The following is a 15,284-nucleotide window of genomic DNA, read 5'->3' on the forward strand; positions in this document are numbered from 1 at the left end:
AGGTGCCAAGGTGTGGAAACCTCAACTTCTGCAGGAGTCACAACCTTCCACCTCGCTCCTCACTCACCATGCACTGCTCTGCAGCAGGTCCAGCTCAGGCAGGGACCAGAGAGCCACCCACCACCCTTGTCTTCAAGGGGAGGCCAAGGACACAGCAGGCCCAGGGCTCCTCAGCCTGGACTGAGAGCCAGAAGACCCTCATCCCCATCTCAATGTGCTGAAAGAAAACATAATGTGGGATAAACACACATTTATGCTTCTGCAGGAGGTGGAGATATAAGTTTGTGCTACAACACATAGCACAGAACTGGTGGTGTTTTCTAAACAAAAGCTCCTGGTTTGACCTGGCAAGGTACCTTTGAAAAACAAACAAACAAAAAACCAAACAGTTAAAAAAAAATCAGTAAGCAGGCCCTTGGACACAGAATGGCAGAAAGCATCAGTGCTTCCCAAAGCAGGCAGCCTCGGGGTTTTCTAGCAAACACTCCACGCAAAATACTTGCTGTCCTACTCCCCATTCCTGAGGTGGTGGGTTGTGGTTTTTTAACCCACTTTGTTTTCAAGGTGTTTTCCAAATAAAGGAACTCCACTTCTGCAGAGCCTGCTGTCCAACTTAATACCCGCTTTTGGAAGGCTGCCAAGTTACTTTTTTCCTGAAACGGCTTGTGAGGGCTGGCTGCTGAGAAGTCAGAAGGTCGGTGTTCTGCACATGGATTTTGCTAGTTAGGTCAAAGATAAGGTGGAAGGACGTGGGGGAGAAAGAGAAGTGTTCTGGCAATATCACTGCTGGAAGCAGAGGCAGAAGTAAGCTCTTTGTAGCTCTTTTGACTTGCTTACAGAATGATTGCACCTCAAGGGAAGGGTGAGGGCCTCTCAGAGTACCTTATGCTGACCCCAGAAACCGGAAGCATGGCAAGAGAATTATTCTTTAAAAAAATTATTCTTTTCCTACTTTTAAGTCAGTCTTGCAGAACTCCAGAGAAGACAATCGCTGCTTTTGCATTATCCCCACAACTTATTACCTTGGCAATACAAGGAAATTACCTCACTTTGCCAGCTTATTCTTGACAAATCCACTTGGACGTCACTCATCCCTGCGTTTTCCCCTTGCATCTAAAGACAACAGCCTGAGCAGACCTCTCTCCGTCCATCTACAAACAATCCTACCTGTCACTACTATGTAAGCAGAAAAACCTCCTTCTGGGACTGAAATTGTTTCCCCTTTGATGTGCAATAAATTGATTAGCTCTTTATTAATTGCAGGAGATTTACATGTGATCAAGTGAAACAACATAGACAGCGGTGGGAAAACTGGTCCTATCTGCTTGATGGGAACCGTGTGTGGCCTCCTCTGTCATGGACCTGCTGCTGCAGCCTCTGATGAACACCACCTCCTTGTAGCCTAGGAAAAAGCATATTTTAAGATAGCAGCAGCTTCTCAGCACAGCTTGTTACTTGTCATCTTTGAGGGTTAAAAGGTTTTTTAACAGCTGGAAGATACTATTTTTAACAGCTGGAAGATAGTATTTCAGGCCCCATGTAGTGAGTCCTGACCTGCAAAAGTAAAGCAGAGAGGCTCCCGTGTGACGTGAGGTGAGAAGATGCAAGGTACAGTTGTTCTACCCCCAGTTTAGGGAGACCATGCTATGTGATTCCACTTGGCCGCAGGTCCTATCTTCTTCCCTCTACTCTCATTACAGCAGATTCATCAAACCACAGAGAAGCACCCTGGAGAATGTTTTAATTCAGCCTGGAGGCTTACACACAGGAGAAAAACATCCAAGGACCTCAGATCCCAACCAAAGATTGACATGTAACTCTGCAAGCTTAAAAGCCCCCTCCTGCTTCCTATAGCACCATGTACGTAACAGAACATCATGTGGAAGAGAAAAGTTCTGGAAATCAAGACCCAACAAGAAACCACCGCAAGACACTGGAGAAGAAGTTATCTATTTTATTACAAAACCAAAATCCAACAGATGCCTGTCAGTCTAACAAACAATGCCACAGGTAGAAATGTGCTGGGGCAGGGTAAGTTCAATACAAACTCAGGCCATGGAAAGCCGTGCCTTCACATGGGTGAATCCCACCATAATGCAGTTCCCTCCAACACAGTACGCCTTTGGGGGATCAGCAAAAAAAGGAAAGATTTTTTGCTTCTGGCAAGAAGAGCAGATGATGTGCACTGCAGAGCCCTGGTTCTCTTCTCTGTCCTAACATTTTCAGCTGTCATTCAAAGCAGAGCTGGAGAGGCCCAAGAGGACTTGAAGGATGAGAAGAGACATGCCCGGGGTCTGCTTTCAGGCACAACGCTGACAGCCCCCATGCCCTAGCTGCAGCAGGATGCTACTGATGCAAGGCAGAGCAAAAGAATGCTTACCACCGCCAGAAAAAGACATATTTGGCCTGGCAGCCAGGTGGACTGGCCAGTTATTTAGCAATAAACACAACATGGGAAGAGGGGAGCTGTGGCACTGCTCTCTTCTGATGAGTACAGACCACTTAGACAACTCGTAGGATTGGTTATATGAATCAGGACCAGGACTGTCTGCATAATCTTCCAGCACAAACCCCGAACAAGTTACCCAACCTCTGTCCAGATGTTAGACAACAATGCTGGTTGAATCTTGCATGCCAATGTATAAGTGTTGCCAGAAACTGCTCAGAGGCCCGTGCAAACCCAGCAAGTCAGGATGTAGGGACTTGGACTTGTCTTGTGAAAATAAAGGGAAGAGCAGTATAACACTCGGACCCCAATCCACCCATAAAGTCATTTCTAGCAAAGCAACACAAATATACACCAATACCAAAGCTACCACCCTCAGCCACGCCTTGTCTGGCTTCCTTGAGGAACTTACAAAATTTTTATTGCAAACTACATGTGAATGCAGGCCTTTTGGAGGGAAAGGACACATGGAGAAGAACAAAAGAGGTCTGCAGAAGGATTTATGTGACAGGCAGGAACGTTGGTTGGCTGGTTTACTCACATTTCCAGAAGAAAAGATACTGTGACTTTAAGCAGTTCTCACTTCCCCTGCAATCTTGTGGGGCATCGCCTGGCCCCAGTGGCTGGCTGACAGAAATCCTATAGGCATCCAATTGGCTGCTTTTGCTGGATGCAACTATACATTTTTTAAAAAAAAACAAAACAAACACACCAACAAACCAAACACCAACCCAGCAGCCAGAGCTTTTAATTCCTAAAACTAGCATATTAAAAAAGGAGAGTTTTTTGTTGTTTTTTTTGTTTTTATACAGTTGGATTCATTCTTTAGTCCTACAATAGAATTAATGAGTGACAGGGACATTTCTAACTATACACTAAACCAAATAATTTCAACACACAAAAGATGCAATCAAGAAGATGGGAGCTTGCATGCCAAAAAAGCACATACATTGTATGTGAGAAATCGTGAAGATCAAGCAGCAAGGTCTGCTCTTGCTAGAGACGACTTCTTTATATTATGGCGGTGTGATATACCCGTCAGAGATTACCAGGTTTTCAACCATGCTGAACGCTTTAATTAGCTCCAATCTACTTCCCAGAGGAAGAGTTGCTACCACTCTTAAAAAGTTATTTATAGAAATTTTTTTTTTTTTTTAAACTTCCCATTTTGTCAACAAGGCACTAACTCACTGCATCAGGACACTCCTGTATGATGTGTTTATCTCATGCTGTTGACACGATGACATACTGCAGAGTGAAGGTGCTGTGCTGCAACATCTTTTACCAAAGCAACAAAGTCTTGAGGGACAAGCCCAGTCCCTACAGCCAACCCAGTGCTATTACAATCAGTTGTTAGTACAGCATGTCATCATCTCCAGATCTGAAGAGGTTGTTCAGACCACTGCCTATGGATAGGTGAGTGCTGCCGGTGGTTGGAAACACACAAAACAAAGCACCGAGTGTCCCATCACACCCTGCCCAAGCCTAGGGTTGCTGATACAGTTGTCCCTGCCCTCCTGGTGACTTTACAATTGTATTCCAGATTTACGTAAGAAGCACCTTTGGAAAAACTGCTGGTAGTTGAAACAAACCCCATGGCCTCCAAGAATACCAGGCTGCTCCATCCAAGCCTTCACTGTTCCTGTAACGTGACACTGGCGTTTGATTAACACGGGAGGTTCCGATAACAGTGCATGGCATGAAGTGGATACTCAAAACTGGGCAGGCACACCATGGTGCGGGAGAGGAGCTTGGGATTCACAACCACCAAATACAAGAATAGTCATTGCAGACAGACCTTTGTCACTGAGCATGGCCCAAGCTGTAGAGCAGAAACATAAGTAAACCAGACTCTTGGGGACCAGCAGCATGATTGTGTCTTTCTGCACTGACAGATAAGTTCTTTGCTCTTCAGCAAAGCAACAGGCAGGCTAATGCTGCTTTTAGCAGGCTTCTCAGTGTTTTTATTGTTGTACAACATACAGACGAACACTTTGTTAGAGAAGAAGATGCGAGACTTCACTCAGCTTACTCTACTAGACTTGTGATGCTCACGTCCTTCCTACCGCTTGGTATATCTTTGCTAAGCCCGTCTTCTGAGCATGGATAGTAACACATTTGCAATTCCTTCTGCCCAACTTGCAACAGGTGCAGAAACTACTTTTTTATGTCCTTAATACAACCCTTTTCTATCCCTACTTTAAGCAGCTTTGCAGTACACCAATACTTAGGTGAAATCTGTGCTCTCTCAAAAGCTCAAATGCCCATGAGCTGCACAGGGCTTTGCAGTAAGAAAAGAAGGGGGTTAGCTGCTCCCAGGAAGCATTTGGTACCTGGGGCACTGCGTGCACATCTGCAAGCACAAGGTATGCTGATACACTTGTTCCTTTTTACATGGCAATGTTAAGTTTTGCAACTGAATGATGGTTTGGTGGCAGAAATGAATGCATTACTGTAATCCATTAAATGCAGTGTCCCTCTAACCCTAATGGCCTTCAAAAGCAAAGGGAGGAACAGAGCAGTGACTCCAACCCCTGTACAAGACAACTGTACAATTTACATATATATTTATATACAGTATATAAAATTCTCTTTCTCTGAGTCCCAGTGAACTCAATTTTATGTCATCAGTAGCTGTTCCAATTTTAAAAAGTTGTGATCCTGATTCCCCCCACTCTCCAAAGTATTAGATAATGGCATTGAAAAGCAATTAAAAACAAACCCAAACCAATTATTACAAAGTGCAAACATTCTGGGTGCCACTTCTGCTACGCTGGATGTTGCTGATGCTGTCTGCTTGCTCACAAGCAGCGAGGTGTCTGTCTGTCTGTCGCTGGATCTTTCTTTCCTTTGGATCGGCTCCTGCCTTCCCTTTCCATCTTCTGCTGCTACACCAGGCGACCTACTGAGAGGGTGAGGCGGCAAGAAGGGAAAAAAAACAAAAACAAAACAGAAGCAGGGAAAGGGAGGAGAAAAGGCAAATTAAAATCGAAAGGGCACCTGACTTATAAAAATACAGCACAGCCTCTACTGCAGCCATGGGCCCCGAAGCCTGAGATCCTCGAGTAAGTTGTGAGGCTGAAAACAAACAGGGGCTAAAAAGACAGCCTTGCTGAAAAAAGCTCTGAATGAGTCACACGGAGCCCTAGGGACTAACGTATTTCTAAACACAAACCACCACTTTCCTCTTCCTCCCCTCCTCCTTGGACATGGGCATGCACTCTGAGGAAACAACTAGTCTGACATCTCTCCCTCTTGCTTTTCCACCCACCACAGCTGATGCAGAAGCCAGGCTGCCTTGCCACCATCTGCCCCACAAGCCTCCTCCCCTGGCATGCAAGCAAGCCTCAAAGAAGGCAGAGATGCAGGGCAAGGACAAGTCACTTGTCCCTGTCTCTGCAAGAGCACAATGCAGCAGTCTCCCTGCCATATGGTTTAGAGACCTGCCTGCACCAGGCACTCTGAAGCCTACCAAGGTAGTGATCTGTGGTGGAGGTACAGCACACTTGGAGCTAGGGGTCCCAGAACCCTGCTGAGGGTCCCGGTGGATGGTGCAAGGGTGCTGCTTGACATTTCAGACAGATGTGCACCCCTCTCATGCTTGTTTCTTTGGGAAGCTTTTATTAAGCCTCTCATCAAAGGTTCTTAAAGAATCAAAGCTCAAGGGATCAAAGCAAGAGCTCTGTGGACTAATTACAGGTGAAAACATGTGGAAGAGAAGGCAGAGGGATGGACTGGGGTTTTGAAAAGGAGAAAAGGTTACCAGACAAACCTCACTGGGATCGGTGCTAATCAACATTTTGAGGGTTGGACTAGATGACCTTTAAAGGTCCCTTTCAGCCCAACACATTCTATGAACATGCCCTGCCACTAGGGGTGAATACTATCAAATGCAAAATTATTCCAGATAGTTGTAGTTAATTGACTGGACAGTTCTGCAAAAGGCACTCAGAGTGTTCAACAACCAGCTCATAAAAAATGTAGATTGACTTCAATGTCTGTACATCACAGTGTGAGAGTGGGGAGCAGGGATGACCTGTCCTATGCTGAGCACTCTTGAGCAACTAGGAAAGAGTTTGAAGTCACGGCATGCAATTACTTGAGTGCCTCCACTCCACTTTTAGCAGCAGAAAAAAATCAGATACATGCTCAGGACTGAGGACACACCAGGGAACATCACTACATCAATGCATAAGCCTTAGCTGATCACCTTCAGTTCTCTGTTCATCTCATTACAACCAGATAAGGGACCCAGAAGGCAAGGTGGATAGCAAGAGATATAGGAAGACTTCTGTCATTAAGCAAATACATAGCCTTGTTTTTTCAACGTGGAAGGGAATCTAACCAGACATAAGTGGCAGGAGAAAGACAGGCAAGAGAGAACTGCTCACTGTGCCTCACAGTCCAAAAATGAGAAGCACCCAATGAAACCATGAGGCAGCAGGTCTAAAAGCAAAGCACATGAAAGTTGTTCTTCACACCTGATGAAAGGGTGTGATTCACTGCTACGAAATACAGAGAGCAGACCTTCACCGGGACAGAGAAGAGTCGTCATAGGAACCTGCCATGTAATGTAAGGTAAACACAACAAATCACCTAAATCACTGCTTGCTAGAAGCAGGGAGAATAGGGCAGAAGAGTGTTCATCTTATAGCTGCTGTATCATATTCTAATTCCTTAAGAATGCACTGTCTGCCCCAGCTAAACACACAGCGATGGACTTTGTGATGATGCAGCAGAGCTGCATATTATTATATTTACAGCTCTTATGAACAATTTGGATTTCCAGCTGTTTCTGTATTGCTGTTTGTGAACATAGGAAAGCAGGGGAGAATGAATTTTGGGACACATGGTTATCACAGGTAAAAAAAGGGAACATTTTGACATAATACTCACTGAAAGGGTTAAGGCCTTGTCTTTTTCCATTGGGGAAACTGCTCAGGCTACCTGTAAAATCCAAGAACCACGTTAAAGGCCATAAATGCCGTGGTATGACAGAGGAGCTTCCCCACTGTCTGCTGCTGGAGGGCAGGTTCAAAGGAGCTCCTCTGAGCACACCCACAGCAAGTCCTGCCAACACTCTAAGATTCACATGTAAGAGTCAGATTAATGTGCTTGAAAGATGTTAAATATCTGGTTTTATAGTAGCTGAACATCATGAAATCCAGAGGTTTGGTGCGGGCAAGAAGCAACAGTTACAAGGTTAAATGGAACTGTGAAAAGAGGATGAAGAAAGGAAGGATGCAAGTAGTGCCATGAAGCTTCCCAGAAGAGTTTTTGCTAACAGCAAGCAGAATAGTGCCATGTAGAAAGGGGGCAGCCAGCAAAGAGTGAAAGTGTAGCCAATACAGATAGCCCAAGTTTACTGAGTCTTTAGCTTGGACCAAATGATCAAACAGGTGCCTAAAATCAAAACCCAGACTCATACCTGGCAGAAGGAGAGGGACAAATAGCAGAGTTGCAACTGTATCGTGAGATACATGCACCCTACACCAGACAGAGTTCATGTCAAGGGCTCTCACCTCAACAAGAAACCTGTTCCCCGCCACTCGCTGGGTACAGACAGTGCAGGGATTACTGGAACTCTCGAAGGCATGCCATCTCCTGTGAGTTGCTTGTGCTGAATTCAGATGAGGGATTAGCTGGAAACGGGAATTCTTGCTCCCTGCCAGAAGCAGCGAGCCTGTTGCCACCCTCCACTCCAGCCTAGCCTAAGACTTTGATTTGCACACACGTCTGAGTTGATCACACAGTTTGCTTTGCACAGTACTTTGCACACCCACAGCCAAAGCACGCTTTGCTCTGTGCAAGAGCAGAATAAGCAGAAGCTCAGAAGGCAGGGGTGACACCGGTAGAGCCTCAGGAGGCAGGAGGCTGGGCTGCAGGACAGAAGCAGAACAGCTGGGAAGGAAAAGAGATAGGGAACGAAAGGCTGAGTTTTCTTTGCAAAGCACCACTTGTTGGCTTCAGAGATCATTAATAAGAGAAACTGTATAAACACAGTAAGTTATTTCAAGGCTCCTGAGCGTCAGTCTCATATCAGCCATCTGCCCTGGCGAGATCAGAGGAACCGTTGTTAACTTACTCCTGTGCCCGCGTATAAAAAGCAGAGCTCCGTTGCCAAGAGGCAGATTCCTCCAGAGCTAATTGGGACTCTCCCGGCGGGCTGGCAATAAAAACCCAGGGCCTTTATGAGCCGCGGCATCCTCTAGCTGGCTGGAGCCGCGGCGGCCAGGCTGATCCTGGGGCCCTGCTGGGCTGTGCATGGTCGGGCTGCCAGGGTAAGTAAGAAGGCATCAAAAAAAACCCCTGCTTTTGCACCCTGTGCAGCTAAACCTACAGTGTGTCACTCTCAGTGAGACCTAGTGGTCTTTGTAGAGATGCAGGGAGCTCCAGGTAAGTCAATACTAAAGGTGGGGAGCATCTCGGAACCAGCAGGGATGCTGTGGGCTGGGCAGGGCTCGTCTTCCTAGCAGTCCAGTAGGGCTCTGTGCTTTCAGTGGGTATGGCCGACACATACACACTGGGAAACTACCCTGGAGCTCATCACCTGGCACTCCAAAAGCAGGAGTATTGCCTTCAGCCGGCTGCCTTCAATGTAAACACAGGCTGGCCATGTATACCTACAGAAGACAGAAGGTGGCCAAAGCAATACTGCACTGAGCATAAAGTTGACATGAGAGAGAGGAAGAAACATGGCAGATGATAACAGTAGATTAATAAATATACCTGGGAAGCACTTGGGTATTGTAGGGTAACATCCCATCACTCAGTAAGCTTCATAATGCAGAGTATTAGCTCGGCCTCACAAGTACACTATTTTGGGTAACAATTCTAGCCACACTGGATTAGGACACATGTATTTCAAAAGGAAAAGCCCCAGGTAAACCCTGGCAGCTTTTTTTAGGTAGAAATGATTCCTCAGACTTACCAAGTAAAGCTCTCACTTTTGATGGGGGAGGAATGCGCTACCACAAGCCTTGTCTTGTATTCTCAACACCATACTGATGTTCTGATTCATACTAACCAGCAGTAACTTCCCTCAGGATTAAAGGCAACAGACCACCACACTTCTACCAACATCCAAAGGGGGATATCTGAACAAAGACAAGCATTGAACCAGTGGAACTTGTCTATGCTCTAATCTACCTGAAATTAGATGCACTCCAAATTTCCTTTTTATTAACTTAGACGATACCCAGTTCCAGTTTCCTCATAGCCTCTCAGACTGCTGCCAGCTGTCAGAAAGTGACATGCTGCTTAATTACACACATGCACACTTTTTAATTAAGATATCTTGATGCCATTTCTGGACTGTGCTCTTGGTAGCTGGCTGTTGGCACCGACAGCAGCTGGGTTCCACCCCAGAAGTCCTCATGGCCTGCGAAGCATGCCCAACACCTACCATCTGACAAGCTCTTGGATGCAAAGCAATCACTGGATCTGAACCGGCAGAAGGAAACTTCCCATCGGCTGGTGGAGGGACACTTCTTCACTGCTTAATCCCTTAGGTCCTCTTTGAGCAGACACAAAATGTCAACTTTGTCTTCGGAGTTTGGAAGAATGCAGAGGTAAAACTCAGTAGCAGTGCTTTGTAGCCAGGACAAGTGTAAGCCTTGCTCAGGTCTGCAGTTCTCCTCTCTGAGACCACTGGGCTCCAATTAATCTCGGGACCAGTAACTTTCCAGCAAAGCTTCGCAGTGCGTGTCCATCTCCTCTCAAGGACCCTGCCTTTTGACTAACGCAGGAAGCCAAATTTGTTCTTTGATCACAGATTGTTCCCCCCTTAAGTCAGGCTGCACAGACTGCACCGATGAACACTAACCTTTAACAGGCTGTAAATCAGCCTGTTTTCCTTCCACAATTCCTCAAACAGACAATCCCAGATCAAACGACTGCAAAGGCTGTTTCTGGTGTACTCTGAGCTACACATCCTGCCTGTGTGTTCCTCCCCAGTTTAAGAAACCATTTGCAGGCCTCTGCAAGCCCTCAAAGGCTGGCTCTATGCAGCTGCTCTGTTCCGAGATCCAGGAACGGCACTTTTCCATCTGAGTCACCCCTGACAGAAACACGTCTAGTTTAAGCAGAGGGGGAAGAGCTGTGCAAAGTGGCCACCAGACCTAGAAGATTTCCCAGCAACTTTCTGAGCCACTTTCTGTGATGGTTTTGGCTGGGATAGAGCTAATTTTCTTCACAGCAGCAGGTACAGGGCTGTGGTTCAGATTTGCGCTGGAAACAGTGTTGACAGCACAGGGATATTGTAGCTGTTGCTAAGCAGTGCTTCCCCAGCATCAAGGCCTTTTCTGCTCCCTATCCCTCCAAAAATAGGCTGGGGGTGCACAAGGAGTTGGGAGGGGACACAGCTGGGACAGCAGACCCCAAGTGACCAGAGGGATATCCCATAACATCTGATGTTGTGCTCAGCACATAAAGCTGAGGGAAGAAGGGGGCAACATTCAGAGAGATGGCAATTCTCTTCCCAAGCTACTGTTACACGTGATGGAGCTCTGTTTTTCTGGCAATGGCTGAACACCTGCCTGACCATGGCAAGTGGTGACTTAAGTCCTTGGTTTTGCTTTGCTTACACGCACAGCTTTTGCTTTACCTATTAAACTGTCTTTATCTCAACCTATCAGTTTTCTCACTTTTATTGCTCTGATTCTCTCCCTCTTCCTATTGTGGGGATGTGTGGTCCTTCGTTGCTGGTCGAGGTTGAACCACAACAGTCATCATACAAAGACAGAAAAGAGGAGGGGTTGCTGGTGGACTGGACAGCTATTTTCCTCACTGAAGAACCACATGTTAAGTCACCACAGGCGTCAAGAACCTGCTGAGGAGGGAAAGACAGACAGAACTATGCATCTCAGACAGATGTGTTCCTAAGCTGGAAAGAGCTCAGATTCAGGTTTGTCCTTATGAATACCCCAACTGAATCCTCCCACATAAATCTTACTTATTTAGACTATCTACTGCCCGAGAGGCATAAAACAGTGCTGATTTATCTATTCCCCGTGCTTCTTTCAAGCAGCAGTACTTCCTTGTTTGGATGGAACCGGCCACAAAAAGAAACCCCAAACAAAAAACCAAAAGCCAAACACTGACAAAAATGCAGTAGCCTTAATATATGTTTTCCTCAGCATCCCAAACCCTACAAAATATTATTAAGTTTTATTTTCAAAATCATTACAAGTGTTCAGTTTGCCTAGCAGGAGGCACACCCACCTGGAATGACAACCCACTTCATTTTAGTCCTTATGCTGTTGGATATCCAACCATGATTTGGAACATCTGAGGCAAGTTCATTTGTAATGGAGTATATCAAGGGGAAAGGATGACTTTCCTTGCCTCACTCCAACCCTTCCTCATCCAATCCAGACCAGAAAAGCCCTTCCAGCAAAGCTTTTGTTGAAACAGAAACATTTCCGTGAAAAGTTTTGGTTTCATCTGACTGGCAGTTTACAATCGAAATTACGTCATCAAAAAGGTTCCCAACTAGTTCTTGGCTTGGACCGACAGTGACCTCAGCCCCAGCAGATGTTTGGAGGCCATTGTGCAGAGAAAGAAAGAGAAAGCAGATGTATGAACTAGTTGACTGCATGCACCCATGCTCAGGATAAGGGAAAGTTGGGGAAGGGGTAAGCTACTGGTTATTTCTTAATTAGAAATTCTTGTGAACAGAAAGAGCAAATGTCATCTACCACCTCAGAAATTCGTAAAAGATTCATCACTTACCGTACCTCTAAAAGACTCTCCCTCAGTTCTTTCCTATGTGTTAGTACCTACTCACTGCACTTCTACTGCTTTTTAGCCCTCACCATCCTTTAACCCCTTCAGTCCTCCTTCCACATAACTTACTCATTTATCCTTCATCCTTAAGACCTATCCCAGCCTTTAGTAGGTATGTGGAGCTGTATGATAAAACAAGGCCAGAGCCCCTTTTTTGCACACAATCCTGTCCTCATACAAGAGGAGAAATCACAAATGGTCAAGGCTCTGTTCTCAGCAAATAGTTGGGCAATCAGGCACTCACAACAATGTCTCACTGCTTTCTTTTCTCTTCATGTGGGCTCAAAGATTCACTTCTTCTCTCCTTTTTTTTTTCCCTTTCCATAAAATAAATTTTGAACAGTTGGTTGGCCAAGGAAGCAGATTCCAGAGAGTCTTATTCCAGGCCAAATAGCAATAAAGCTCATTTGGCATATTCATCTTATTGGGAAGGTAATAAAATTAAGGAACAGGGTTGCTATTTTGGTATGTCATTCCTCAGTAAGTTACCAATGAGTAAGAAAAAAACTTCCACTGAGTTATGGAAGCTGAATGCTCCTCACAGCTGACAAGTAATGCAACAGACTTATTACAATAACTAAAATGTTTGCAAAGGCAACTTCCCAATACCCAAACGCACCCAACTCTTTCATGAGAACAGAATTAAAGAAAGGCTAAGCCTGGAGAAAGCAAGATACCCACCCTTCCTAACTGGTACGATAACAAGAGCTGTCCGCACAGCCAAAACATCTGCACAGGAAATTAGTTCCCTGGAATCTCCCTGTTTTCCTTCTCCTGCCAAGCAAGTCTGCCCACAGTCAAGAATGACTGATAATTACTGAATTTGGGTTGAACAGTTTCAATTCATAAAATTTCCAAAAATATCAGTTTGGTTCAGGTCCCAACAGAAGATGAGGTGAAGGTGAAAGAGGAAGAAAAGAAAGGAAGGTTGATTGGTTGCTGAGGCACTAAACAGAAAGAAAAATAGGTTATTTTTCTGCCCTATTTCTCCCCCAATCTTGAAGTACAATTTAACTCTGAAAAAGGGCAACGGTAGAGCCCTGTGCTTTCTTTCTGAGTTGTTCTCTCTGCGTCATCCACTTTCCTGCATGCTAGATTTAGCAATAAAAATAAATATTATTTCTGTTAGTCAACAGGGTCTCTGGAGAAGGACTGGGTCTGTGCTGGCTCATACATCATCCAACCTACAGGGTTGAGACAACAGAATATTGTTAGCCGCATATTACTCAGAAGGGACCTGATCTGAACTACAGTTTCCAAGGAGGAAAGTACAAGCAAAAGCAGGATTCTGGGCAAGACTTATCTTTTCGACCTGTTTGTGTGGAGTGTTTAGCACAAAGGTCCATGAAAAGGGATATAAGACAGAGCCATGACACAAATTACAAACTACATTGGCATGGCAGGGTATTAATTTTCTCACACAAACTGTGGCACTTTTGAATCACCTGTGAGAAAACAGATTCCTGAGTTTGATATAAGTCCATGTCAGTGTTTTATTCTCATACAATGGGCAAGGAAAGGCACTGACCTCCTTCCTTGCTGACTCCCAAGCACCCCTTCAGCTCCTGAAGCGAGATCGACTTGTCTTTGTTGAGGTCACAGTAGTCAGTGAAGCGTCGGGCACATTTCTTGGGCTTGGCTTTCTTCTTTACATAACGCTTGAAGGGCTTCATCTCCCGCTTGTTGATGTCGTTGCTGCTGTTGTTGTCCAGCTGGCTGAAGTACCAGTGTACCACCCGCTCCTCCAGCGTGTGGCTCGGGTCTGGCTCAGAAAATCTGCAACAGAGGAAGCACAAGCCCCCGACAAGTGGGTGCTCTCACCAACACTGTCAATCACATGCTGAGGAACCAGAGCTGCTCACCTTCAAGCAACAAACTTTTTCTAAAAGTGTCCTTTAGCATTAAAGAGTGGTGCCAAGAGATTCCTAGAGACTGATACCCTAAATAGCTCTGGTTCTCCCTGCACCAGTTGCCGAAAACACTGTCTGGTCCCAGAATGATCTCCCTTTAGAGGGCAAGAGGCAATCTCCATGGTCCTTTTAACCTTAGGATTCCCATTCAAGTTACCAGCAGAAGAGCTGTGAGTGTCAGTGGTCATGATAGTTCCTGTAATAGCAACATTTAGACTTCAGAAAGGGAACAAATTCATTTAATGCAAGGCACATTCATTATTTGAAAATGTCCTTGGCAAGATGCAACACTTCTGCTGTATCTATTTATATGATCTGAACTCCTTTGCTGTATTTTCAGCATATTTAATGCTTTTCACATGGTTGATTTATACATGAGAATTCCACAGCAGACAAGCACCACAAATCCATTAAAAGCAATACTATGGAACTGGCAACTTCAGTTTGCTTCATTTCTTATTCATTGTGATATTACAAGTTTGACATTATTTGGCTCACTTTTTCTTTCTGTGGACAACCACTATCAGAGAGGAGAAGAGGAGGAGCAGGAGGAAAAGCAACATCTGAAGATGCACAAATACAGAATGCTGCTGTTCAATGTGAAGTCATCACTGAACAGGCGCTGTTATGTCATACCATTTACGCAGGTGGTGCTCTGTGGCAGCAGTGGGAAAGGGGTTATTCCTCAGTGATACAGAGAGACAGGGAAGAAACTCTTCCTAAAGAAGAATTCTTTTAAAATTGCACTAAGCTAGTCTGTCCTTTCTCCTTGAGATAAATGTGCCAACATAGAAAGCTGAAATGGTGCTGAAACGATGCCCAGACTTGAGCCTTTTTCCTCCCCAAAATAAAGTGTTTCAGTGCATGGAAATTAGTGGATAAGTAGTCAGACACCACACTGGCACTGGCTGCTCTGACTTATTCCAGGAGACACCTCCAGCTGCTGCCTAATTCCTTCCCCAGCAGTGAGAGAGGGACAGTTGCATGCTGCAGGCAGACAGATTCTGCTGGGAGTCTGGGGCATTCTAGCTGATGGGGAAATATGAACACAGGTACCTTTAAGTCTGTCATCAGCTTTGTTTAAGAAACTGGTATTTAAATGGTCACTGAAAATGTCTTTGTTGGGAACTAGAAAGGCAAAA

The 15,284-nt window shown here is 45.3% G+C and overlaps 1 protein-coding gene across 1 annotated transcript in view; it reads right to left on the reverse strand.

The window, feature by feature from the left end:
* Positions 1–4,997: 4,997 nt before the first annotated feature.
* SMOC1 (SPARC related modular calcium binding 1) overlaps positions 4,998–15,284 on the reverse strand; it is a gene marked incomplete at its 5' end in the record, with an annotated part of 46,978 nt that continues 36,691 nt past the window's right edge. The window contains 3 exons of the mRNA XM_009869946.1: positions 4,998–5,351; positions 7,343–7,393; positions 13,761–14,008. Of these exons, the coding sequence (XP_009868248.1) occupies positions 5,335–5,351; positions 7,343–7,393; positions 13,761–14,008 (316 nt within the window). The remainder of the gene's footprint in view (positions 5,352–7,342; positions 7,394–13,760; positions 14,009–15,284) is intronic.

Source organism: Apaloderma vittatum, unplaced genomic scaffold, assembly GCF_000703405.1.
Source record: "Apaloderma vittatum isolate BGI_N311 unplaced genomic scaffold, ASM70340v1 scaffold6235, whole genome shotgun sequence".
Lineage (NCBI taxonomy): Eukaryota > Metazoa > Chordata > Aves > Trogoniformes > Trogonidae > Apaloderma > Apaloderma vittatum.